We start from the raw sequence: 26,549 nt of genomic DNA, 5'->3' as shown, positions 1-26,549 counted from the left end.
TCATTTTTGGAAGCGCAGTCAAAGGCAGTTCCTGTGTTCATTGTTGAGGGGCAAGAAGGGTTGTCAAAACAAGGAAACAGCTGGACTTCTGGTGACAAAACAACCTTGACACACTCTGTGGTTACATCGTGAGTTTGCCAGAGTAACCAAGCAATCTCATTCTAATACCTGTTATTTTTATAATGAACATAAACATGTAAACAGAAGAAGAGGTGACATTATGAAGAGGATAGAGAGAGGGATGGTGATTGGGACAGAGGTGGAAAAGGAAGAGAGGGAAGGAAATGGAGGAGGAGGAAAAAGATGTGACGCAGGGGAAGAGGATCAGGGAGAAGAGGATCAGGGAGAAAAGTAAAGGAGTGGGAGGAAGAGGTGGAAAAGAAGAGGAATAGAACAGGTGGAAGAGGAATAGAAAAGGAGGAAGAATAGATAGAGGAAGAGAAGATTGAAGAAAAAGAGAGCGAACGAGATATGTAAAAAGACAGGGACAGTTGGTGTCAGCGGTGGAATCCTCACCAGGAGGAATGTCCTGATTTCGGGGATCTTGTTGAGCTCCATCAGCAGCCGCAGGGCTTTCTCGTGGTTACTGCAGTACTCCCCATACACCGAGAACCGCCCCTTCTGAAAGATGGAAGAAACACAAGTCAGTCAGAACCTGATCTTATCCAAATATAAAAACTTGGCATTGAATATTCTGGAACAGAATTGTTTCCAACAACTTTTAGTCAAACACAGATCTCTAGTGATAATGTCACAACATCAGTTGAATTGAAGTATAACTCCTATACACATAATTCCTCGAGGTAAAAAAAACAAACAATTAAGATTACAATTCTGATGTTCTTTCCTTATTTGGGTAAATACTGCACTGAGAAAGCACTCTGAAATTCCTCTATTCCCACTGGCACAGTTATTGCTAGGGGATATACTGTACTGTCCTATAGGTTTGGCCACCGAAGGCTTTCCTCATGATCACTTAGTAATATGATAGCTATACACATAGGTTCAATGCATTATTTATCCACCATTAGGGACAACATATAGGCCTAGGCAATCTCTTCCTCAGAATTTAATTTAAGCCAGCCCAAAACCCCATTTGGCCTTCAAGTGTATACTAGCCATTAGGAAGTGAAACCAGCTTCAGTGTAGGGCCTCCTCACTCTGCTATGGTTGGTAAACAAAACTCTGCTGCGGTCACCCGAAACAGTGCAGGAAGTGAAATCCTAGCTCGTACGTGCGATGCTAGCATATCCCCACAACCTTCAGAGAAACACTACACTCTCTCTCTCTCTGAAAAGCTGGACGTGTGCATTTAAGGTAGCGACTTAACAGGCATATCAATATAGAGGCACTCAGTCACTCCATTGAAGCTGTTTGAAGTTGTTAAGTTTGTTTTTGTTTGCCATTTGAATATTGAGCATGAGGTAAGAATGCTGCGTAGCATTTCTATCAGGCATCCAATGTTAAATACAGTGGGGGAAAAAAGTATTTAGTCAGCCACCAATTGTGCAAGTTCTCCCACTTAAAAAGATGAGAGAGGCCTGTAATTTTCATCATAGGTACACATCAACTATGACAGACAAAATGAGAAAAAAAATCCAGAAAATCACATTGTAGGATTTTTAATGAATTTATTTGCAAATTATAGTGGAAAATAAGTATTTGGTCAATAACAAAAGTTTCTCAATACTTTGTTATATACCCTTTGTTGGCAATGACACAGGTCAAACGTTTTCTGTAAGTCTTCACAAGGTTTTCACACACTGTTGCTGGTATTTTGGCCCATTCCTCCATGCAGATCTCCTCTAGAGCAGTGATGTTTTGGGGCTGTCGCTGGGCAACACGGACTTTCAACTCCCTCCAAAGATTTTCTATGGGGTTGAGATCTGGAGACTGGCTAGGCCACTCCAGGACCTTGAAATGCTTCTTACGAAGCCACTCCTTCGTTGCCCGGGCGATGTGTTTGGGATCATTGCCATGCTGAAAGACCCAGCCACGTTTCATCTTCAATGCCCTTGCTGATGGAAGGAGGTTTTCACTCAAAATCTCACGATACATGGCCCCATTCATTCTTTCCTTTACACGGATCAGTCGTCCTGGTCCCTTTGCAGAAAAACAGCCCCAAAGCATGATGTTTCCACCCCCATGCTTCACAGTAGGTATGGTGTTCTTTGGATGCAACTCAGCATTCTTTGTCCTCCAAACACGACGAGTTGAGTTTTTACCAAATAGTTCTATTTCGGTTTCATCTGACCATATGACATTCTCCCAATCCTCTTCTGGATCATCCAAATGCACTCTAGCAAACTTCAGACGGGCCTGGACATGTACTGGCTTTTAGCAGGGGGACACGTCTGGCACTGCAGGATTTGAGTCCCTAGCGGCGTAGTGTGTTACTGAAGGTAGAATTTGTTACTTTGGTCCCAGCTCTCTGCAGGTCATTCACTAGGTCCCCCCATGTGGTTCTGGGATTTTTGCTCACCGTTCTTGTGATCATTTTGACCCCACGGGGTGAGATCTTGCGTGGAGCCCCAGATCGAGGGAGATTATCAGTGGTCTTGTATGTCTTCCATTTCCTAATAATTGCTCCCACAGTTGATTTATTTAAACCAAGCTGCTTACCTATTGCAGATTCAGTCTTCCCAGCCTGGTGCAGGTCTACAATTTTGTTTCTGGTGTCCTTTGACAGCTCTTTGGTCTTGGCCATAGTGGAGTTTGGAGTGTGACTGTTTGAGGTTGTGGACAGGTGTCTTTTATACTGATAACATGTTCAAACAGGTGCCATTAATACAGGTAACGAGTGGAGGACAGAGGAGCCTCTTAAAGAAGAAGTTACAGGTCTGTGAGAGCCAGAAATCTTGCTTGTTTGTAGGTGACCAAATACTTATTTTCCACCATAATTTGCAAATAAATTCATTAAAAATTCTACAATGTGATTTTCTGGAATTTTTTTCTCAATTTGTCTGTCATAGTTGACGTGTACCTATGATGAAAATTACAGGCCTCTCTCATCTTTTTAAGTGGGAGAATTTGCACAATTGGTGGCTGTCTAAATACTTTTTTTCCCCACTGTACATGAGGTAATTGTGAAAACTCTGATGGGGCCAAGCACTGTAAAAAGGTTCACATAGTAACAATCTCTACCAGGTTCTCCATTGGTCTCAGTGTCTCCCTCTCCATTTCCCTCTCGTTCTCTCTCGTTCTCTCTATCCATTCTAAATGTTGACTCTCACAGCTCTTTGGAAACACAGTATATCAAAGTCAACCTCAAGAGGCCATGCTGCTACAGACTAGTCTAGCCTTCCATCCTCTACCTCCTCTCATGCCTGTGTCAGGTCCGCATGGCAACGCAGAAAGAAGAGATAACTAATCTGGCTTTTATGTAACATTAGGTTCAGCTTCTCTCCGGTTCCCATGACGAGGATAGATTAAATGTGTGTCACCGTGTTTTGCGGCCGTAAACGGCGAAGCAACAGAGGGATAGCGTAGCCCAGGGCTCTGCTGTCCCACACAGACAGACAGACACACACAGAGCTGCTGGCTGGCAGGGCAACAAAGTCCGAGACATCACCGGGAGCAACAGCTGGCCCAGCATATGGTGTGAAACACCAAATCCTGTCAAATTAAAAAATCACGAAGCTAATAAGAGGAGTAGCCTAACGAACAGCAAAATCACTAGCTTATGTCAATCTACTATACCCCATAGTAGAAAAGTTGACCTATTCTATTGGTCAGTTTGTCAAGAAAGAAATAGCCTCTGGGACAGTTGTGGGAAGATAAGAACCCACATTCATACAACTAGGCTAAATGAAAAAATAAGTTAAAAAGCAAGGAGTCTGATGCAACAGATCAGAACATTTGGCTTAAAATGTTGATAAACGATTATTTCTTCACATTATAAGCTCAGCAATGCGTACAAAGCAGTAGGCTAGGCGCGAATGTTCGTTCCATAATGCAATTAGTGGGAAAACACTGTTATCAAAAGGGAGTGAGATGAAAATAAATATCCGTTACTAATTTAGAAAGTGTAGAGATCTAATATGGAATATATATATATATATATAGTACCAGTCAAAAGTTTGGACACACCTACTCATTCAAGGGTTTTTCTTTATTTTTACTATTTTTTACATTGTAGAATAATAGTAAAGACATCATAACTATGAAATAACACATATGGAATCATGTAGTAACCAAAAGTGTTAAAAATATCAAAATATACAGTGGGGAAAAAAGTATTTAGTCAGCCACCAATTGTGTAAGTTCTCCCACTTAAAAAGATGAGAGAGGCCTGTAATTTTCATCATAGGTACACATCAACTATGACAGACAAAATGAGAGAAAAAAATCCAGAAAATCACATTGTAGGATTTTTAATGAATTTATTTGCAAATTATGGTGGAAAATAAGTATTTGGTCAATAACAAAAGTTTCTCAATACTTTGTTATATACCCTTTGTTGGCAATGACACAGGTCAAACGTTTTCTGTAAGTCTTCACAAGGTTTTCACACACTGTTGCTGGTATTTTGGCCCATTCCTCCATGCAGATCTCCTCTAGAGCAGTGATGTTTTGGGGCTGTCGCTGGGCAACACGGACTTTTAACTCCCTCCAAAGATTTTCTATGGGGTTGAGATCTGGAGACTGGCTAGGCCACTCCAGGACCTTGAAATGCTTCTTACGAAGCCACTCCTTCGTTGCCCGGGCGGTGTGTTTGGGATCATTGTCATGCTGAAAGACCCAGCCACGTTTCATCTTCAATGCCCTTGCTGATGGAAGGAGGTTTTCACTCAAAATCTCACGATACATGGCCCCATTCATTCTTTCCTTTACACGGATCAGTCATCCTGGTCCCTTTGCAGAAAAACAGCCCCAAAGCATGATGTTTCCACCCCCATGCTTCACAGTAGGTATGGTGTTCTTTGGATGCAACTCAGCATTCTTTGTCCTCCAAACACGACGAGTTGAGTTTTTACCAAAAAGTAAGCAGGGGGACACGTCTGGCACTGCAGGATTTGAGTCCCTGGCGGCGTAGTGGGAGACCCATGGGGCGGCGCACAATTGGCCCAGCGTCGTCCAGGGTAGGGGAGGGAATGGCCGGCAGGGGATGTAGCTCAGTTGGTAGAGCATGGCGTTTGCAACGCCAGGGTTGTGGGTTCGATAAAATAATGTATGTGCTAACTGTAAGTCGCTCTGGATAAGAGCGTCTGCTAAATGACTAAAATGTAATGTAAATGTGTGTTACTGATGGTAGGCTTTGTTACTTTGGTCCCAGCTCTCTGCAGGTCATTCACCGTGTGGTTCTGGGATTTTTGCTCACCGTTCTTGTGATCATTTTGACCCCACGGGGTGAGATCTTGCGTGGAGCCCCAGATCGAGGGAGATTATCAGTGGTCTTGTATGTCTTCCATTTCCTAATAATTGCTCCCGCAGTTGATTTCTTCAAACCAAGCTGCTTACCTATTGCAGATTCAGTCTTCCCAGCCTGGTGCAGGTCTACAATTTTGTTTCTGGTGTCCTTTGACAGCTCTTTGGTCTTGGCCATAGTGGAGTTTGGAGTGTGACTGTTTGAGGTTGTGGACAGGTGTCTTTTATACTGATAACAAGTTCAAACAGGTGCCATTAATACAGGTAACGAGTGGAGGACAGAGGAGCCTCTTAAAGAAGAAGTTACAGGTCTGTGAGAGCCAGAAATCTTGCTTGTTTGTAGGTGCCCAAATACTTATTTTCCACCATAATTGGCAAATAAATTCATTAAAAATCCTACAAAGTGATTTTCTGGATTTTGTTTCTCAATTTGTCTGTCATAGTTGACGTGTACCTATGATGAAAATTACTGGCCTCTCTCATCTTCTTAAGTGGGAGAACTTGCACAATTGGTGGCTTACTAAATACTTTTTTCCCCCACTGTATATATGTATATATATATATATACACACACACACACACACACACACACACACACACACACATATATATATATATGCAAGAAAGAAAAAAGAAAAAAAACATATGGGGGATTGGAAGTGATGCAGACAATTACATTGATGGAAGTTACAATCTATCTGCAATATTAAAGCTGATCTACCCCATAAAGACAAAGAAAAAACGTTTTTTTTGAAATTGTTGCTAATTTATAAAAACAATATCACATTTACATAAGTATTCAGACACTTTACTCAGTACTTTGTTGAAGCACCTTTGGCAGCGATTACAGCATCGAGTCTTCTTGGGTATGACACCACAAGCTTGGCACACCTGTATTTGGGGAGTTTCTCCCATTTTTCTCTGCAGATTCTTCCAAGCTCCGTCAGGTTGGATGGGGAGCGTTGCTGCACAGCTATTTTCAGGTCTCTCCAGAGATGTTCGATCGGATTCAAGTCCGGGCTGTGGCTGGGCCATTCAGAGACTTGTCCCGATGCCACGCCTGCGTTGTCTTGGCTGTGTGCTTAGGGTCGTTGTCCTGTTGGAAGGTGCACCTTCACCCAGTCTGAGGTCCTGAGTGCTCTGGAGCAGGTTTTCATCAAGGATCTCTCTGTACTTTGCTCTGTTAATCTTTCCCTCGATCCTGACTAGTCTCTAAAACAGCATGATGCTGCCACCACCATGCTTCACTGTAGGGATGGTGCCAGGTTTCCTCCAGATGTGACGCATGACATTCAGGTCAAAGAGTTCAATCTTGGTTTCATCAGACAAGAGAATCTTGTTTCTCATGGTCTGAGGATCTTTAGGTGCCTCCAAGCAGGCTGTCATGTGCCTTTTACTGAGGAGTGGCTTCCGTCTGGCCACTCTACCATAAAGGCCTGATTGGTGGAGTGCTGCAGAGATGGTTGTCCTTCTGGAAGGTTCTCCCACCTCCACGGAGGAACTCTAGAGCTCTGTCAGAGTGACAATCAGGTTCTTGGTCACCTCCCTGACCAAGGCCCTTCTCCCCCGATTGCTCAGTTTGGCTGGGCGGCCAGCTCTAGGAAGAGTCTGGGTGGTTCCAAACTTCTTCCATTTAAGAATGATGGAGGCCACTATGTTCTTGGGGACCGTCAATGCTGCAGACATTTTTTGGTACCCTTCCCCTGATCTGTGCCTCGACACAATCCTGTCTCGGAGCTCTACGGACAATTCCTTCGACCTCATGGCTTGGTTTTGCTCTGACATGGACTGTCAACTGTGGGACCTTACATAGACAGTTGTGTGCCTTTCCAAATCATGTCCAATCAATTGAATTTACCAAAGGTGGACTCCAATCAAGTTGTAGAAACATCTCAAGGATGATCAATGGAAACAGGATGCACCTGAGCTCAATTTCGAGTCTTATAGCAAAGGGTTTGAATACTTATGTAAATAAGGTATTTCTGTTTTTGGTTTTTTATAAATTTGCACAAATCTGTTTTCGCTTTGTCATTATGGGTTATTGTATAGATTGCTGAGGATTTTTTATGTATTTAAGGCTATAACGTAACAAAATGTGGAAAAAGTCAAGGGGTCTGAGTACTTTCCGAAGGCACTGTATATATATTCCACACCATGAGGTTGGAATAATACTGTGAAAATGATGATTATGCCCTTTTAGTGTAAGAGCCTTTTGAAAAGGCTGTTTTGGTGGAATTAAGTTTTGGCATGCCTGGTGACATCACCACTTAATTGTTACCCAGAAATGATTTGATATTGAGATGAATACAGCAGCATTGGACCTTTAAGGACTTCTAAAAGTGAACATTCATCTATCCATCTATAAGCTTACCTTATCTGTATTTCTTTAAGGCCCTGAATGTGACCTGTACAATTCCAAAGCCGGGTCAGCCCTGAACAAACTGGGCCTGATCTGAAGGGCTCCACTTGTGCTCAGAATAGCTCAAAGAGTGTGTTTGTGTCTTCGATAAACACTTGCTTTTCTTCCTTTTCCATCAGTGGAATTTCAGCAGGATAAGAGGGGCAATAACAAACACAGGGCAAATAGAGGAGTGTCAAAGCATAATGAGTCTATTTAAGAAGGGCCATAATATGATGACTGTTAGCTCGGGAGGAAGAGGCCTTGGTCAGGGGACAGCACAGAAATAGAGCAAATATTGACGTCTGTGAATTATCCTTCCGTATTAACATTCTCTAGTCATTTTTTGGGGTAGGTTTGTGTAATCCTCCTCCTCACGCCAACGTGGTTCAAACGTCGGCCAAAGGTTCTGCGCAGGGTTGGTTTAGTCTGCCGGTCATTGCAAAACCCCAATGATTCAACAACATGCACGCCTTAAAAGTCAACATGGTGGCGGGTGATATTTGAGGCCCACTAGCTACTATAGGTTGGATTCCAATCAAATATTCCACCCTCACTTCCTCTCTCCCTTTGATGAATGTAAGCTTTATCAGGCACAGGGAGTATGCTTTTGAATTGGAATCAAGCCATGGTGCTGGTTTATACTGTAGCCTATGAGCAACATTGGAATGGACAGATCTTGAGAGAGAGGAGAATCTGCATTTATTCATCTGCGGGCTGAGATTGTGATTGACAGTGAACGGCCCGCTGAACAATACTGGGTTATAGTGTGGCCTAAGCAACATTGGAATGGACAGAGCTTGAGAGAGAGAAGAGGAGAATCAGAATGTATTTCTCTGGCTTTGATTGACAGCTGAACAATGCTGGGGGTTAATCAAATCTCAGCAGGGGTGTCTATTGTCACTGGGGCCAAGGGCAGGAGGCAGAGGGCACCAAATGGGGGCAATTGATTGGGCGAGAGGTGTCAGTGTTGAAGGATAGAGGGGTCACAGACAGAGAGCCCTGTAATGGATATGGAGCTACAAGGCCAGTGGCCGTGTGAAGATCCTCCCCCCTCCCGTCATCCACACAAACACACACACATAAACAGACACACACGCATACACAAGCAGCAGACTACCTCATTACTTATTCTGAGAGCTATAGTAGTCCAATTAGAAAACAAAGCTTGGTTACCACCTCCTTGAGGAGGCTACTCTCAACATCCTTTCAATTAATAGAATATTGATAGTTTTTAGTTTGACTACAGGAGCTTTCTGTTTGAACAAACACCATTTGCAATATGCTTTCTATCAACTGACTGAATCCTCAAGCTAATACCTCGTTCTACAAAGTCCCCTCAGTGTGTATGTGTCTCTGTGTGTGTGTGTCCATGTGTGCATGTGTATGTGTGTCTGTGTGTGCGCAAGAGCAACTAGTTCCGCCATTGTCCCATTGATGACTGACACACCATCTCTTCCCCCGACACAGGCAGCTCTTTGTTGTTCCCAAGGACCAAATGAGTTCAAGGGAGGGGGGGGGGGGGGGGGGGGGGAGCAATCTGCTGAAGGGAATGCAAGTGACAGGGGCCTTGCATGGGGCTGGCAAGGAACGGATAGAGGGGTCTTTCTGGCTGACAGGATGCAGGCTTTTTCGAGGGGAAAAAGCGGGATAGGGGGAATTAGCGAGGGAGTGGATTGTGTGTATATTATTATATGAAAGTTGTCGAGGGCCACTTTCACATCGATTTTCACAGCAGTTTTGATATTTTATCCTCAACTGTGGTTCATTGGAACAGTGAATAGGGTGCGACGAGTAGAGTCAGTGTGTACCTGTGCATTTATGCTCACACCGGTATTTGTGTCCGTATATATGTGCACTGTAAGCATGTGTGTGCATGGAAGTGTGTGTCACTCACAAACTGGAGGAAGACGTGTCCGAGGGCATGCCCGGGCTGCGGCTCCGGCTGCAGGCTGGCCTCCACTGCAGACAGCACCTCTCTGTGAACGTCCAGGATTGACTCAATGTTGGAGAACAGGATCTGTGGTAACAGAGAGAGGGTGCGTCTGAAATGTCATCCTATTCCCTATATCAGGGCTGCCCAACCCTCTTCCTGGAGATCTACTGTCCTGTAGGTTTTCAGTCCAACCCTAATTCAGCTAGTTAAGGTCTTGTTACATTTACATTTTAGTCATTTAGCAGACGCTCTTATCCAGAGTGACTTACAGTTAGTGAGTGCATACATTATTTTTTTTATTTTTCATACTGGCCCCCCGTGGGAATCGAACCCACAACCCTGGCGTTGCAAACGCCATGCTCTACCAACTGAGCTACATCCCGGCCGGCCATTCCCTCCCCTACCCTGGACGACACTGGGCCGCCCCATGGGTCTCTAGTGAGCCTGGATTCGAACCAGGATCTCTAGTGGCACAGCTATCACTGCGATGCAGTGCCTTAGACCACTGCGCCACTCGGGAGGTTGTTGAGCAGCTAATAAGTAGAATCAGGTGAGTTAAATTAGGGTTGGACTGAAAACCCACAGGACGGTAGATCTCCAGGAAGAGGGTTGGGCAGCCCTACCCTATATAGTGTACTTATTTGGACGAGGGCCCATAGGGCCTCACTATGCAGAAGAGATCTTTACAAAATGTGGTCATTTTGGTCAAAGCATCATTAGGATAGGAGGTCATATTTACCTTGACATGCTCAGGCGACAGACACTGTTGCTCTTCGGCAGTTTGTCGGATTCTGTGCAAAAATGCCTGCGTGAGGAAAAAAGGAAAGAGAAAGATTGTGGTTAGGGTCTTACTGCATGTATCATACAATAGGTGGTATGTACAGCAATATGTAATATGGGGGATTGCAGTCGTCAGTTTACTTTAGTTTTAAGGTTCAGGTTTGGGGTAAACTTCATCCTTCGTAAATATTATGGTCTCACCTGTGTTTACCTTAAGCTCTACCTCAAATACCTTACATTCATACAGAATCCCCATGGTGCGTGTAACTAATGTATACTGTAAGCCCTTGCTATAGAAGCCATTTAAACCAATGTACCTGGGAACCCATCGGAGACACCTCTATAAATAGCTCTCTCAATTATTGAGCATCACACTTTTTTCCATTTCCTGGATGTAACTGTACTGTGATAAGCCCATGTCAGACTGATCAGCTGCTCAGTGGCTCACAACAGTGTGTTTGTGAGCACTGTGTCTCCCTGGAGTAAGCTGACCTGTCACTCAAATCCTAACGAGAGAAAACTAAAAAGGGAGGGGAACTAGAATGTCTCCTCGGTCTCTTTCTTTCACTCTTCCCACCTCTCTTCCTCTCAGGTTGTCTGTCTCTCTGAATGTCTCTCACAACTTCTACGAAGCTTAGCTTGCCAAATAGGAGCAGTGTGTGTAAAAAATGTTTTACGTGGCACTTGATCATGATGCCTAATAACACATAACGAGAAAGTCTGAAGATGGGAAATAACACCACATGGAAACAGATTGCTCATCTGGCTTTTGCAATGTGGACCCCAACATCTTGTGGGGTTTGGTGGCACTGCTTTACATCTCCTCATCCCTGTCCACAATGACAGAGCAGACAGATGCACGCACGCAATAAAATATATAGCAATAAAATATATAGCAATAAAATAATCCCCTTACTGCAAACCCCACCCATATGGCGGTCCACGCAGACTAGAACAAATGCTTCAAGTTTCGGAAAGATTTCAAATAGTGCTTGAACCTAGGTCTGGTGCTGTTCTGCTTTGGACTGGTTCAGGACGGGTGAATTGTGCTCAAGGCATAATATACTCATTAATCCTCCCATATGGTGACTTGTACCCTGTCCATGTTGAAGGAGTCCATTCATGTGGAAGATTGCCCCCTGGCATCTTAGAAGGAGGAGGGCCAAGAAACAAGGACTTCCACACTTCATGGTGAGGAGGAAAGGGGGATGGGCATGGAGGAGTGGTGGGAGGGTGGAAAGAAGATCAGGGGGGTGGTGATGGTGGAGGGGGTTGCAATGGGAGAGGAGGGGAGGTGAAAACGAGAGTCTCGGGTCACACCTTATTTGTGACTTCGTAGATCGTTCAATTGCACCATGGACGGTCTCGTTCTTAAAACGTCTAAATGTGCCACACAGATGTGGAAGAAGGGGGTTTGTACAAGTGTGCGAGGCCGCAAGCAACAAAGAGGTCCTTTCGGTGTCACCCAGACACCAGCAATTCTCACCCGGGCTGTATTGGCTATCGGCAGTGTTCCGTCACCAAATGACTGCACTCGTTTATTTTAAGACAAGAGGGGGCAGCTTTGTCCATCTCCAATCGCCATGTGCCGCCACCAGCATCACAGAACTGGGGGGGGGGGGGGGGATCAGATAGCACATTGGCCGGTCAGAACTCAAAGAAAACAATTTGTGTGTGTGTGTGGGGGGGGGGGGGGGGACGAGACAGCACACAGAGACGTGGGCTGAATATTGAGGAGAGTCAGTATCTAAAAAAAAAAAACAGGTGGCTTTGGGGGAAAAAAGCAGACAAAACAATAAACAATGTGGAGAAAGTAGACATCGCAGATTCATGCTGACAGAAATCCTCCATTGGACATGCTTCTTAAATGACTATTCACTTATTACTTCCAAATCAATTAAGGTGGTAGCTTACGTCTGACACTGTGTTGTTTTTCATATATCCAGGTCTCAGGTTGCCTTTTACGCAGGTTTTTGACGTCAGTGCGCCATCATCGGAGCTTTGGTTTTCCGCCCCGGTAAGATCAACCTTTCGCAAATCAAGATAAGGAGGACACTACCATGGTTACTGTTTTTGTCGTTTCTCGCTAGGGGAGCGTGATAGAGAGGTGGGAGGCAAGCTACCAGAGGACTGGACTGACCCCTCTGTCAGAGCTGCTGTGATTGGGTGAAACAGGCGTTCTAGGTGAGCACTGAGGGACGAGACAGAAAAAGCAGAAAAAGCATCATGTGTATTTCTGTTGGGCACTCCCCACTGTCGTTGGGACATGCTTTATACATGAATGATAAAGTACAACAGGCCAGGCAAAGCCTACATAAAAAGGTACAGTGGCTTGCGAAAGTATTCACCCCCCTTGGCATTTTTCCTATTTTGTTGCCTTACAACCTGGAATTAAAATGGATTTTGGGGGGGTTCGTATCATTTGATTTACACAACATGCCTACCACTTTGAAGATGCAAAATATTTTTTATTGTGAAACAAACAAGAAATAAGATAAAAAAAACAGAAAACTTGAGCGTGCATAACTATTCACCCTTTTGCAGCAATTTTGCAGCAATTACAGCTGCAAGTCTCTTGGGGTATGTCTCTATAAGCTTGGTACATCTAGCCACTGGGATTTTTGCCCATTCTTCAAGGCAAAACTGCTCCAGCTCCTTCAAGTTGGATGGGTTCCGCTGGTGTACAGCAATCTTTAAGTCATACCACAGATTCTCAAATTGGATTGAGGTCTGGGCTTTGACTAGGCCATTCCAAGACATTTAAATGTTTCCCCTTAAACCACTTGAGTGTTGCTTTAGCAGTATGCTTAGGGGCATTGTCCTGCTGGAAGGTGAACCTCCGTCCCAGTCTCAAATCTCTGGAAGACTGAAACAGGTTTCCCTCAACAATTTCCCTGTATTTAGCGCCATCCATCATTCCTTCAATTCTGACCAGTTTCCCAGTCCCTGCCGATGAAAAACATCCCCACAGCATGATGCTGCCACCATCCTGCTTCACCGTGGGGATGGTGTTCTCGGGGTGATGAGAGGTGTTGGGGTTGCGCCAGACATAGCGTTTTCCTTGATGGCCAAAAAGCTAAATTCTAGTCTCATTTGACCATAGTACCTTCTTCCATATGTTTGGGGAGTCTCCCACATGCCTTTTGGCGAACACCAAACGTGTTTGCTTATTTTTTTCTTTAAGCAATGTCTTTTTTTCTGCCCACTCTTCCATAAATCCCAGCTCTGTGGAGTGTACGGCTTAAGGTGGTCCTATGGACAGATACTCCAATCTCCACTGTGGAACTTTGTCCCTGACCTGTTTGGAGAGCTCCTTGGTCTTCATGGTGCCGCTTGCTTGGTGGTGCCCCTTGCTTAGTGGTGTTGCAGACTCTGGGGCCTTTCAGAACAGGTGTATATATGCTGAGATCATGTGACACTTAAATAAAGTCCACCTGTGTGCAATCTAACTAATTATGTGACTTCTGACGGTAATTGGTTGCACCAGATCTTATTTAGGGGCTTCATAGCAAACGGGGTGAATACTTTTCCGTTATTTATTTTTGAGAATTTTTTGAAACAAGTTATTTTTTTCATTTCACTTCACCAATTTGGACTATTTTGTGTATGTCCATTCCATGAAATCCAAATAAAAATCCATTTAAATTACAGGTTGTCATGCAACAAAATAGGAAAAATGCCAAGGGGGATGAATACTTTTGCAAGGCACTGTATGTATGCTAAAAAAAAGCAAACCAAGTTATAAATAGTAAGCAGGGTTGGGGTCAATTCAGTTATTTATTTTTTGTCAATTTAATTGAAATAAATGTTTTAATTCATGAATTGTCATAGAAAACAACATTTTATTTTTCACAATTTCATCCTGAGTTGAATTGACCTCAACCCTGCTAGCAAGACACCTGACACTGCATACGTAATCCACTGTGCTCTTACAGATAGCTCAAAATAACATGCAGACTACATTAATTTAAATCATCAATACATAATGTGCTAATAACAGCACGTCAAATGATACTCTGATCGGGGCCACAAATTTCATTTTGGAGATCCTCAGATTCTTCCCGGTGATTAAGCATCTGCCACTGTACAGTGCAAGGGCAGGCACAGCTGGTGAATGGAGCAGAGGAGCAATATTGCACACCAGGGTCTGTAGCCAGAGGGGCTATGGGCTGGAAGGGAGAATTTGCTCATATGGCACTCCCAAAGGAGATCAGCTCCAACCAGCTCATCCTCAAGCTTGGCTTGCCAAACAAATGACCACCAGACAGTCCATTATTAGACACTCCAGCTATTTTTTTTACTTTTCCTGTTGAAAAACCTAATCTCAAAGAATTTAGGAAGCAGACAAATACTATGAATCATAGCCAAACCACTGAATGCCTGACACAATATCTCAACTTCTAGTTTAGGTTTGGTCTTGAGATCAAAATACCCTATCCAGTTTGCTAGCAATAGGTTATACAGTAGGGATGAGAGTATCACTTGTGGTAATTGATGAGTCTTCAACCTTGTGTGCACTGTCTCGATCAGGGCTTGGTTTCCAGTGTGCGATCTGGACAAAGGCGTACTTGATTGATTGTTTGAGCTCCAAAGAGACTTGCACGCTCTGTCACTCTTGTGTTTTTGGTGGCTTGCTGCCAGTGCCAATACACTCAGAGTGCAGGTGCACGCACACACGCGCAACTCTGCACAACTGTTCAGTCATACACCATAAGCCACAAACAACTTCAACTGCTAAATAAACCAAATCAAAACCATCAATTCTTCTACCAAAGGGGTACAATAATACTAATGAATGATTAATCATCCAGGCCCCAATACAGTCAATTCCTCGTATATGAAACCCCTTCTCTTCCTAGCCGCCATACCTCTAATTGTTGTGCCCCTCCTGAGCCGGGAGGCCACCGAGGGCTTTGTCAGGATTGCCTTGGAGATGTACTTTTATTGCTCTCTCTGGTCTGAATACATTCTGCCCCCCCCTCCTTCTCCCTCATCCCCCTCTCCTCTTCTCTCCTAAGAGCCCACCTGCTTTCAACTCATTACTGAGCCTGACTCTGGGGGTCTGTGGAACAGGAAACTATTAAATCCCACCCGCAATAAGGAGGTATTAGAAAAATGTCACCCAATATTAAACCTAGCTTAGCTGGGTGTGGTTATTTCCATGCTTTAGTGAGAGAGGCGGTGGAACGCTAGGTATTCGTATTACAGTACACTACAGCCTCAATGACAACATATTCATAATTTGTTCATACATAATGTTCATTTGCAACATGGTAATTGTTTGGACTGGATGATATGAAGGTAAAAAAGGAATGTTGTATCACTTTGTATGTAAACTGTAAAGTATTTTGTCTGCAATGTCTTTTTCATTATGTGTCGGACCCCAGTAAGACTAGCTGTCGCCATTGGCGTCAGCTAATGGGGATCCTATTAAATTAAATCAACTTTGTTGCACAAGCTGGTGCTGCAGACCCAGCTTCGATATGTTATTTCAATGGTGAGAAGAGTATGTGCAAGGGAACTGCTCACTTCCCTAAACAATGAGGGTCAACAGCATCGCAACAACCATTTTGTGACACCTTCAAGAGGCACTAACCCTGTGTGTAATCCTGAGTGAGCCCCCTTTAATAAGCCCACAGCATTGCATTTTTTCACTCGAGCGCGCTAGCTTTTCATTTGCACGTTAGTTTTTAATTAGCATTTTCACAAACATAGCACTCCTGTTCCCCCTCATTAACAAACACTAGAAGTCAATTAGTTTACACCCCATTTTACATAAATCTCACTTAGGTCTAGTACACAGATGCCCAGTTGCAAAGGATTTGCTGCTGTTTATTTTCTCTTCTTTGTTGGTGCCCCTGTGGTGTGCAAACAGGAAGTGAAAACTTTTTTTTCTATCGAAATCTATGAAAAGTGTAATTTTATTTCAAGTTAGATACGCAGTGGCTGGACTCAGAGGGAAGGGGAAATAAACAAACAATGCACACAGAGTGAGTGAGTCGTTGCTGGCTGGCTTGCCACACAAAAGCAGCAAGGAGGCTGTCCTGCGACAGGAAGTGAAGCTTTGTGAAGAGAGGAAGTGTGCGAGTGACATGTCGGTTTGAACATTTTCAATCAGGCCACGCATGAACAGAACTGCTGGTTTTGTGCAAACAACACACTGCAAGAAGTTAAGATAGAGCTGCAGAGTGTACAGTAGTGGGCTACAGCTAAATTAATAAGTTCATGTTGGAGAATTGAAATTTGGGAAATTATCATAGCATTAAGACTAACTTTGCAGTACTGTGACATTTAAACATATTATGCCCAAAAGTCTTAGACCCACAGATAAGATGAATGCAGTTGAATTCTGAACACAGGCTACATCAAACATTTATTGGTTAGGAACCGCAACAAATTATTGGATGTCCCATAAGAGCCATGAGGCTGCACTGATACTACTCATAAAATGTGTTTGTTACAGTTTTATTTATTTCTACTTCCACACTCTAAAGTCATAGATGAAGCGCAATGAGAGCTAGTAGCCAACCCCCAACCATCACCACAGACAGATAGCCTTTCTCCGCCAAAAGCTGCCGGAGGCATGCTCAGCCAAACCCTGGGAGGGCGTGCGTGGTCCAGTCTTGTATGACCCGCAGCCAAAGAGTCAGTGGTGAGTTGGTGACCGGTTCGCCATTTGTTGTGACTTAGCGAAGCGAGGAGGGGCCAGACCGAGAGGTGTGAAGGAGCAGACGAACCATATGCTGGCGTCGGGCTCTGCATTCGCTCAACTGGACAGTGACTGGAGAGTGAAAAGGCCTGCTGCCGCCAACGTCTGCCCTCTGATTGAAGCGCCTGGGTCGGGTTCACTGGGTATGCCACAGAAAACATTTTGAAATGGAGCAATGAACAGTGATCTTTCTTATTGGAAGTTAAGGTAGTAGGCTACCTGCTCCATTTCAAAACATTCTCTCCCGTTTCGTGCCTACGGAACACAACACTGATTCTAAACACACTTTTCTGACCCGAAGCCAGAAGCCAGTCTGACTACAAGTGGTCCCGCTAAGCTTGCCAATCTCAACATGATTGTGTTAAAAGTTCTTAACATAATCGTAATGCAGAAGGATGGCCGCTTTCAATCAGCTCAAATTTTAGACATAATTACATTGAAAGTGGTAATGGTAACACAAGACTACATTCATTAAAGTTCGACTTCCACTGGTTGTGTGGACCAAATCAACCCCATAGGCCTTGTGATACAGTAGTGTCCATAAGGACATGGGGAGGGAGAGCTACAGCTACATCTCCTCTTTACATTGTGAAATAACATGCAAAATCTATCTTATGGGGAAATCTAAATTGGCACATTCAGGAAGAAACAAAAAACCAGTGCATTCAGCTGGGGATTAACTGATAGAGAAGTGGATAATTTTGCCATGTCATAACAGCCGGCAGGTTGTTATGTGGGGTAAAATTGGAGATCCTCACACAAAGTCAGTCAGCTGTAGTGGCGAAGCTGGAAGTGCCATCATGCTGCTAGCAGCAGGGGTGCCACGGGAGGGACTTCACGTGGGGTCTGTTCAGGAGGGTACAAAGTTACAGCACGTTAGCTAGAAATGTTTTGTGTAGAACATTAATTGTCTGTCAAGGACTTGCGTCAGCTCTACTCATTACATTTCTATCTGCCATGTTCCAAATGTTTCCCTTCACGTGGACTTATGAGAAGAAAGGGATCCCTTTAATGGGGTTGTAGACGCTCTGAAAAGGTTATCCAGATTAATTTAACAGGATTAATCAGGAGATTCATGGCACCTTGACTAGGAACGTTCTACTTCACAACCTTATGAATGAAACAGGGGGTTGAAGAGGGGCCCTTCTCGGCTGATTTGTTAAATGTCTCAAAGGATGTTCTGTTCCGTTTGGGCAGATCTGGCGTTGAACTAAACATGACCACTTTGTCCGTGTATCGACATTTCTTGCACAACTCTTGAGTGTGCTCACTGCTCAGTCACATTTTGACATAGTGACACTCTCTAAAGATCAACACTGCTAACAACCAAACGTCTGATTGGGGTTGTCAAAAGTCCTACTGTTGAGATACCGTCATTCATCTTCCCACGTCCTCTCTCCACTGCATTGATGGTTGTGTTAAAACAAGGAGCCAAAAAGGGTAAGCCTTTTTCAGTCCTTAATTCAAACTGTAGCACAAACAGGAGTCTTTTTTCGTGGATCCCATGCCGCTAATCCGTCAGAGGGGTAGGCAGAAAAAGAATGTGATGCTAAAAATAGCACTGGGGTTTCTTTTAAAAAAAGGAAGTGTATGCATTTGAATAAAATTCTAAGCCCTCTCTCTGCACCTCATGTGATTGCTGTTGCTGACAGTCAGATGCTTTGCAGCTCAGGGCCGAGGTCTGAGGGGAAGGAAGAGGGGGAAGAGGGGGAAGGGCAAGAAAAAGCAGAAGTCACAAAAGGGGCCGCTCGTCCATTGTGAGGAGAGAGGAGAGCAGAAGAGGGGATGGAGGAAGGTTGACAAGGGAAAGGGTGGCAGGTACATTTCACAGTGAATTGTAACACCACTAAACTGCTGCATGGTCACTCTCATGCCTTCATTAAGCAAAGGAAAAGGCAGTTATTTTGTGATAGGTGACTGTAAGGGAAGTGGCCTAAAGTATTTGTGGTATGATGTAAAAGCAAATCAACCACTGGTTTCCGGGAATTACATCTGGGTACGACCATGGCCAAAGTGAAGAAAGTATGTGCGTCATCATGGTTCTCTTTTCCCTGTGTGTGTGTCTGTCTGTGTGTGTGTGTGTGTGTGTGGGCACCAGTTCAAGAGGTCAAAGGTCTGTCAATTGAGGAGCAAAGATCCCCATTTCACCTTCTCTGGTAGGAACCCTTTCATTGTTCATTGAACAACTGTGGGTGTAAAATGCACAGGAAAGACATGGGAAACACATACGGGAAAAAAACGCAATCGGCACCATTGAATACATTTATGCATCTTTCAAAATGTAACAGGATTGGAAGTCTTCCACTTGTAGACTATCTACTGGGCAAGGGAAAAGGATATGGGAAATACAGTATCTAATAAGAAACAGGTATTGCATATATATTTCTAAATACATGCTGCCAACCCCATTTCATCCAGAGAGGGGCATGATTCGTAATCGGGTAGAACTCTCTCACGGTAGTCTAGCAGGTCTTACATAACCAAACAGTGGGGTGGGAGTCAGGGGAGAGACTGGTACAAAGCTGGAGTATTTTCCTGTTTGCTCACCAGTGATGGCTACATCAGCATTCAGCAGCTATAGTCTTCGATGAGCACCAGGCCAGCTCAGTCACAAGAGACCCCAGTGTATCAATAACACGGCCAAGCACTAAATACACTTGTCAGGTTCTCTACCCAACCCCCCTTTTCAATTCGCTCCAGTTCCCACACCAGTAAAAAACGAAGCCCCTGAGTGAATCGCAGATCCAAGCTTTGTCCAAGTAGCCTAACATCGCAGTTCACCGCCTCCACTGTCCACAACCCCCCCCCAAAAGAAAACAACAAGCTAAAAACAGGAGTGTCCACCAAAAAAGGGCCTCTTGGTTTTTTGTTGGGAAGGGAGGGAGAGTTTTGGCTGTGAGGGTGGACAGGGTAGTTTTGGAGAGGAGGCCGAGAGGCCATTTTGGGTCGACATGGCATGAAATTGAAGAAATAAATGAAGAAATCCCCTCTTTGTGGCCGGGCCACAGCAGAGCGAGAGAAAGGGCCCCATCGTGTCACCACCATGAAGGGAACCCCAACAAATCCCCTTTTCTCTCAAGACGTAAATTATCCAACCCCCCCTCCAAAATCGTACCCTCTACCCCACCATCCAACTCTCTCCCAAAAGCGACCCTCTTGGCCAAGTTCATCGCCAACACAAAGTCCCCTTTGAGTCTTGTCCCTTTTCTCCCTGTCTCACTTCCGCTTTAAAAGGCTTTAGAGTTCACGGCTCTTTGAGTGGCTCACACGGGCGGAAGCTGGCTCGCTACAGGGGTCGAGTCTGTCTCTCCTCCGCTCGATTAAAGTGGTGCTGTAGACAGGAAGAAGACTAGAGCAGAAACTTCCTCTCAAAGACAAGAGAGACCCTCTGCTGTCCTGTCTGTAGGTCTGAGGAGCTTGGTTCCATTTAAATGACTGACAATGACTCGCTCGTTCCTCACACACAAGAAGTATCTCCATACATGACACTGTCAGGCGGTTGTCAAAAATCTCGCAAGATGCTGCGCTTTTTAACATAGCTGAAAAACCAACGTAAAACGTTTTACTAATTGGTTCTTGAATGTCCAGAAGGAATGGGATAACAATAATTAGAAGAAGAATTCTAACCAAAACAAATGAGTTCTTGCAGCTATGCTGCTAGGACCCATAATTAAACACAACTTGGTGAGAATGGAGGCTTCTATCAAATAAAACAGGTGTAGACATTACAGTGAAAATGCTTACTTACAGCCCTTAACCAACCATGCATTTATTTTTTAATAAAAAAGTAAAATAAAACAACAACAAAAGTGTTGAGAAAAAAAGAGCAGAAGTAAAATAAAATAACAGTAGCGAGGCTATATATACAGGGGGGTACCGATGCAGAGCCAATGTGCTGGGGCACCGGGTAGTTGAGGTAATATGTACATGTGGGTTAAAGTTAAAGTGACTATGCATAAATATTTAACAGAGTAGCAGCAGCATAAAAAGATGGGGTGGGGGTGGGGGGGGGGCAGTGCAAATAGTCTGGGTAGCCATAATTAGCTGTTCAGGAGTCTTATGGCTTGGGGGTAGAAGCCGTTGAGAAGTATTTTGGACCTAGACTTGGCACTCCGGTACCGTTGCCGTGCGGTAGCAGGGAGAACAGTCTATGACTAGGGTGGCTGGAGTCTTTGACAATTTTGAGGGCCTTCCTCTGACACCGCCTGGTATAGAGGTCCTGGATGGCAGGAAGCTTGGCCCCAGTGATGTACTGGGCCGTACGCACTACCCTCTGTAGTGCCTTGCGGTTGGAGGCCGAGCAGTTGCCATACCGGGCGGTGATGCAACCAGTCAGGATGCTCTCGATGGTGCAGCTGTATAATTTTTTGAGGATCTGAGGACCCATGCCAAATCTTTTCAGTCTCCTGAGGGGGAATAGGCTTTGTCGTGCCCTCTTCACGACTGTCTTGGTGTGTTTGGACCATGATAGTTCGCTGGTGATGTGGACACCAAGGAACTTGAAGCTCTCAACCTGTTCCACTACAGCCCCGTCGATGAGAATGGGGGCGTGCTCAGTCCTCTTTTTTTTCCTGTAGTCCACAATCATCTCCTTTGTCTTGGTCACGTTGAGGGAGAGGTTGTTATCCTGGCACCACACGGCCAGGTCTCTGACCTCCTCCCTATAGGCTGTCTCATCGTTGACGGTGATCAGGCCTACCACTGTTGTGTCGTCGGCAAACTTAATGATGGTGTTGGAGTCGTGCCTGGCCATGCAGTCATGGGTGAACAGGAAGTACAGGAGGGGACTGAGCACGCACCCCTGAGGGGCCCCCGTGTTGAGGATCAGTGTGGCAGATGTGTTGTTACCTACCCTTACCACCTGGGGGCGGCCCATCAGGAAGTCCAGGATCCAGTTGCAGAGGGAGGTGTTTAGTCCCAGGATCCTTTGCTTAGTGATGAGCTTTAAGGGCACTATGGTGTTGAATGCTGAGCTGTAGTCAATGAATAGCATTCTCACGTAGGTGTTCCTCTTGTCCAGGTGGGAAAGGGCAGTGTGGAGTGCAATAGAGACTGCATCATCTGTGGATCTGTTGGGGCGGTATGCAAATTGGAGTGGGTCTAGGGTTTCTGGGATAATGGTGTTGATGTGAGCCATGACCAGCCTTTCAAAGCACTTCATGGCTACAGACGTCAGTGCTACGGGTCAGTAGTCATTTAGACAGGTTATCTTAGTGTCCTTGGGCACGGGGACTATGGTGGTCTGCTTGAAACATGTTGGTATTACAGACTCAGTCAGGGACATGTTGAAAATGTCAGTGAAGACACTTGCCAGTTGGTCAGCACATGCTCGGAGTACACGTCCTGGTAATCCGTCTGGCCCTGCGGCCTTGTGAATGTTGACCTGCTTAAAAGTCTTACTCACATTGGCTACGGAGAGTGTGATCACATAGTCATCCAGAACAGCTGGTGCTCTGATGCATGCTTCAGTGTTGCTTGCCTCGAAGCGAGCATAGAAGTGGTTTAGCTCGTCTGGAAGTCTTGTGTCACTGGGCAGCTCGCGGCTGTGCGACAGGGTATAGTGTTCAATGTATCTCATATTGCTACTAGCCTGTAAGTGAGAAGCCTGAACATTGAACTACCTCTGGGTTGCAAAAATTATGGAATACAGCTTGTCCTCTGAACTAGGGCCTTTTTATTGGCCCAGTGGAAAAGAAGCGTGTCCAATTGGAGGGGAGGGTCTTTTTAACCATCTCATTTGGGGGTAAGTGTTCCCGACATAACAGTCGCTGAACGCATAATGAATCGGGTATAAATATCCTTTTATGAGCGTTTGGCTCTTTCAAGTCAATCCGCCGTTGCAGCCACATAATTATGGACACTCCCCTCCCACACACACACGCTCTCATACACTCTCTCTAACCACACACACACACACACACTTCTAAACAATAATTACAGACTTCCAAAGCCAACTCTATAATGTGCGTTTGCGTGAGAAGTAGATAGTAGTTGGGACGTGGTGGTGTGGTGTCACGTTGAGAGGTGACATGTGGCACTGGAGATAACATCTCGGGACAGATTGGAGAGGCCATCTGGACGTCTGGATGTGTGTCCGCTGTGACAGGGATCAGTGGGACAGGGAAGAGAGAGTGAGCTGTCAGAGATCTGGAAGGTTCCAATATGATACAGGCCTTAGTCTGATGGTGATGTAAGGGTAAATCCATTTGAATTCAATCACTTTTTGACAGCATCCCTTTTGACTTAAACAAAACTTTCCATACATTGGACCTGAATGCCAAAACATTTAGGAGATAAAGGTGCACAAAGTTGACCCATTTTGCATACCCCACCATACCATGAGACATCCATGTTTTCATCACTGGAAAATATAAACAGTTGAGTTGTATATAATTTAAAAGCATACAGGGTTGTCACCACATTGAATAATGTCTTGGAGAAGAAAACAAAATATAAAAATATAAAAAAACGTAAATCTAAAAACTCAGATTTCTTTCATATTTGCAGTTTAGACCCTACTTTACATCATCTGAGGTTTTGTGTTGTGCCCGCCATCGGTTGAGACATAACATGCTCTTGTATACAGGGTGGGTGTTATTTCAATCATAGAATTCATAGAATGGACCCATCCCTTCAGACCACTGCAATTTAGCTGGTTCACCATTGAAATGTAAATTAAATTTACATTTGTACTTTAATTACTACCACAAAGACGGCCACCGGTCCACCCACTGTCGAATGTCAACTTAAATGGTCATGTCTATTATCTATATTTCTATGATTTCAATAGGTTCCCTATAACATAATAATTTAAAACAGATATTCCCATTCAAGTCAACATTCTCTGATGTGTGGACCTCCAACCATCTTTGTGGTACCATTTGAAAGTTGAAATTTAAATTGTTTTCCCATTTTAGTAAATGTATCAGTAGTGCTGAGAAATTAATGCTTTTTGAGGTCGGTTCGGTTTCGGTTCGATTATTAAAAAATAAAAAATAAATTTGATTCCGGTTTAGATTATTTGGGTTGAATGCTGTAACACAGAATAAAACAATTAATAAAAGTCCCATGATGGTAGTGACTGCCCATTACTGCTTATCACTAATTTATTCACATTACTTTAATAAAATTGTTCAGTTGTTGTGTATATTACATTTGTTTTATTTGATGACTTTATTTCATTCCAAGTCATAATCTAATCTCTATAGAGCTGCTGCCCTATGCTGTCTGACAAAAATCACTATTTTAGTAGTTCTTCAAAGTAAATAAGGAATACTTTTATGACTGCTGAATACTAATTATCAGTTCATTACCACAGGCGTAAAAGAAACAGACCGGACAAGTACAGTGAGGGAAAAAAGTATTTGATCCCCTGCTGATTTTGTAAGTTTGCCCACTGACAAAGACATGATCAGTCTATAATTTTAATGGTAGGTTTATTTGAACAGTGAGAGACAGAATAACAACAACAAAAATCCAGAAAAACGCATGTCAAAAATGTTATAAATGTATTTGTATTTTAATGAGGGAAATAAGTATTTGACCCCTCTGCAAAACATGACTTAGTACTTGCTGGCAAAACCCTTTTTGGCAATCACAGAGGTCAGACGTTTTTTGTAGTTGGCCACCAGGTTTGCACACATCTCAGGAGAGATTTTGTCCCACTCCTCTTTGCAGATCTTCTCCAAGTCATTAAGGTTTTGAGGCTGACGTTTGGCAACTCGAACCTTCAGCTCCCTCCACAGATTTTCTATGGGATTAAGGTCTGGAGACTGGCTAAGTCACTCCAGGACCTTAATGTGCTTCTTCTTGAGCCACTCCTTTGTTGCCTTGGCCGTGTGTTTTGGGTCATTGTCATGCTGGAATACCCATCCACGACCCATTTTCAATGCCCTGGCTGAGGGAAGGAGGTTCTCACCCAATATTTGACGGTACATGGCGCCGTCCATCGTCCCTTTGATGCGGTGAAGTTGTCCTGTCCCCTTAGCAGAAAAACAAAGCATAATGTTTCCACCTCCATGTTTGACGGTGGGGATGGTGTTCTTGGGGTCATAGGCAGCATTCCTCCTCCTCTAAACACGGCGAGTTGAGTTGATGCCAAAGAGCTCGATTTTGGTCTCATCTGACCACAACACTTTCATCCAGTTCTCCTCTGAATCATTCAGATGTTCATTGGCAAACTTCAGACGGGGCTGTATATGTGCTTTCTTGAGCAGGGGGACCTTGCGGGCGCTGCAGGATTTCAGTCCTTCACGGCGTAGTGTGTTACCAATTGTTTTCTTGGTGACTATGGTCCCAGCTGCCTTGAGATCATTGACAAGATCCTCCTGTGTAGTTCTGGGCTGATTCCTCACCGTTCTCATGATCAATGCAACTCCACGAGGTGAGATGTTGCATGGAGCCCCAGGCCGAGGGAGATTGAGAGGTCTTTTGTGTTTCTTCCATTTGCGAATAATCGCACCAACTGTTGTCACCTTCTCACCAAGCTGCTTGGCGATGGTCTTGTAGCCCATTCCAGCCTTGTGTAGGTCTACAATCTTGTCCCTGACATCCTTGGAGAGCTCTTTGGTCTTGGCCATGGTGGAGAGTTTGGAATCTGATTGATTGATTGCTTCTGTGTACAGGTGTCTTTTATACAGGTAACAAGCTGAGATTAGGAGCACTCCCTTTAAGAGTGTGCTCCTAATCTCAGCTCGTTACCTGTATAAAAGACACCTGGGAGCCAGAAATCTTTCTAATTGAGAGGGGGTCAAATACTTATTTCCCTCATTAAAATGCAAATCAATTTATAACATTGATGACATTGGTTTTTCTTGATTTATTTGTTGTTATTCTGTCTCTCACTGTTCAAATAAACCTACCATTAAAATTATAGACTGATCATTTCTTTGTCAGTGGGCAAACATACAAAATCAGCAGGGGATCAAATACTTTTTTCCCTCATTGTGTATATATATATATATATATATATATATATATTTGATGAAACATTGAATTTGGCCTTTACTGCTATATCCCATAGAAATGCATTGAATAAAACATTCATAAAAGGAAAAAGAGACAGTCAAATAAATCATAAGGAACAAGGTTTTGAAGGGGGGGGGGGATTTAGAACCATGTTTTGTCACGTTATTTCTGGCACATTTTACCCCCTATGCACTTTTTGCAATTTTTACAGCCTGGTACTGGGTTACCTTCAGACAACTCCCCTGAAGCTTGTGTGCATCATAAAGCAGAACAACCCTTTCGATATTGGTGACATATTAGTTTGTATCACCAACGGTTCAGGCTGGACAGTCTTTGAAATGAGGACCTCCACAACAGAGAGTTCAGACACTGACTTAGAGCTTGTGGATGGC

At 44.1% G+C, this 26,549-nt stretch overlaps 1 protein-coding gene across 1 annotated transcript in view; it reads right to left on the bottom strand.

Moving 5' to 3' along the window:
• The window catches only part of LOC311147993 (phosphatidylinositol 3,4,5-trisphosphate-dependent Rac exchanger 1 protein-like), a 115,490-nt gene that overhangs the window by 76,485 nt on the left and 12,456 nt on the right, over positions 1-26,549 (bottom strand). Inside the window, exons 2-4 of the mRNA XM_084184865.1 lie at positions 10,441-10,506; positions 9,663-9,785; positions 517-621 (exon numbers count right to left, since the gene is read on the bottom strand). Coding sequence (XP_084040991.1) covers positions 517-621; positions 9,663-9,785; positions 10,441-10,506 — 294 coding nt within the window. The remainder of the gene's footprint in view (positions 1-516; positions 622-9,662; positions 9,786-10,440; positions 10,507-26,549) is intronic.

Source organism: Coregonus lavaretus (assembly GCF_964263955.1).
Source record: "Coregonus lavaretus genome assembly, chromosome: 20".
NCBI classification, from domain to species: Eukaryota; Metazoa; Chordata; class Actinopteri; order Salmoniformes; family Salmonidae; genus Coregonus; species Coregonus lavaretus.
The sequence above is the reverse complement of the archived record's forward strand: the minus strand, read 5'-3'. Positions and strand labels throughout refer to the sequence as shown.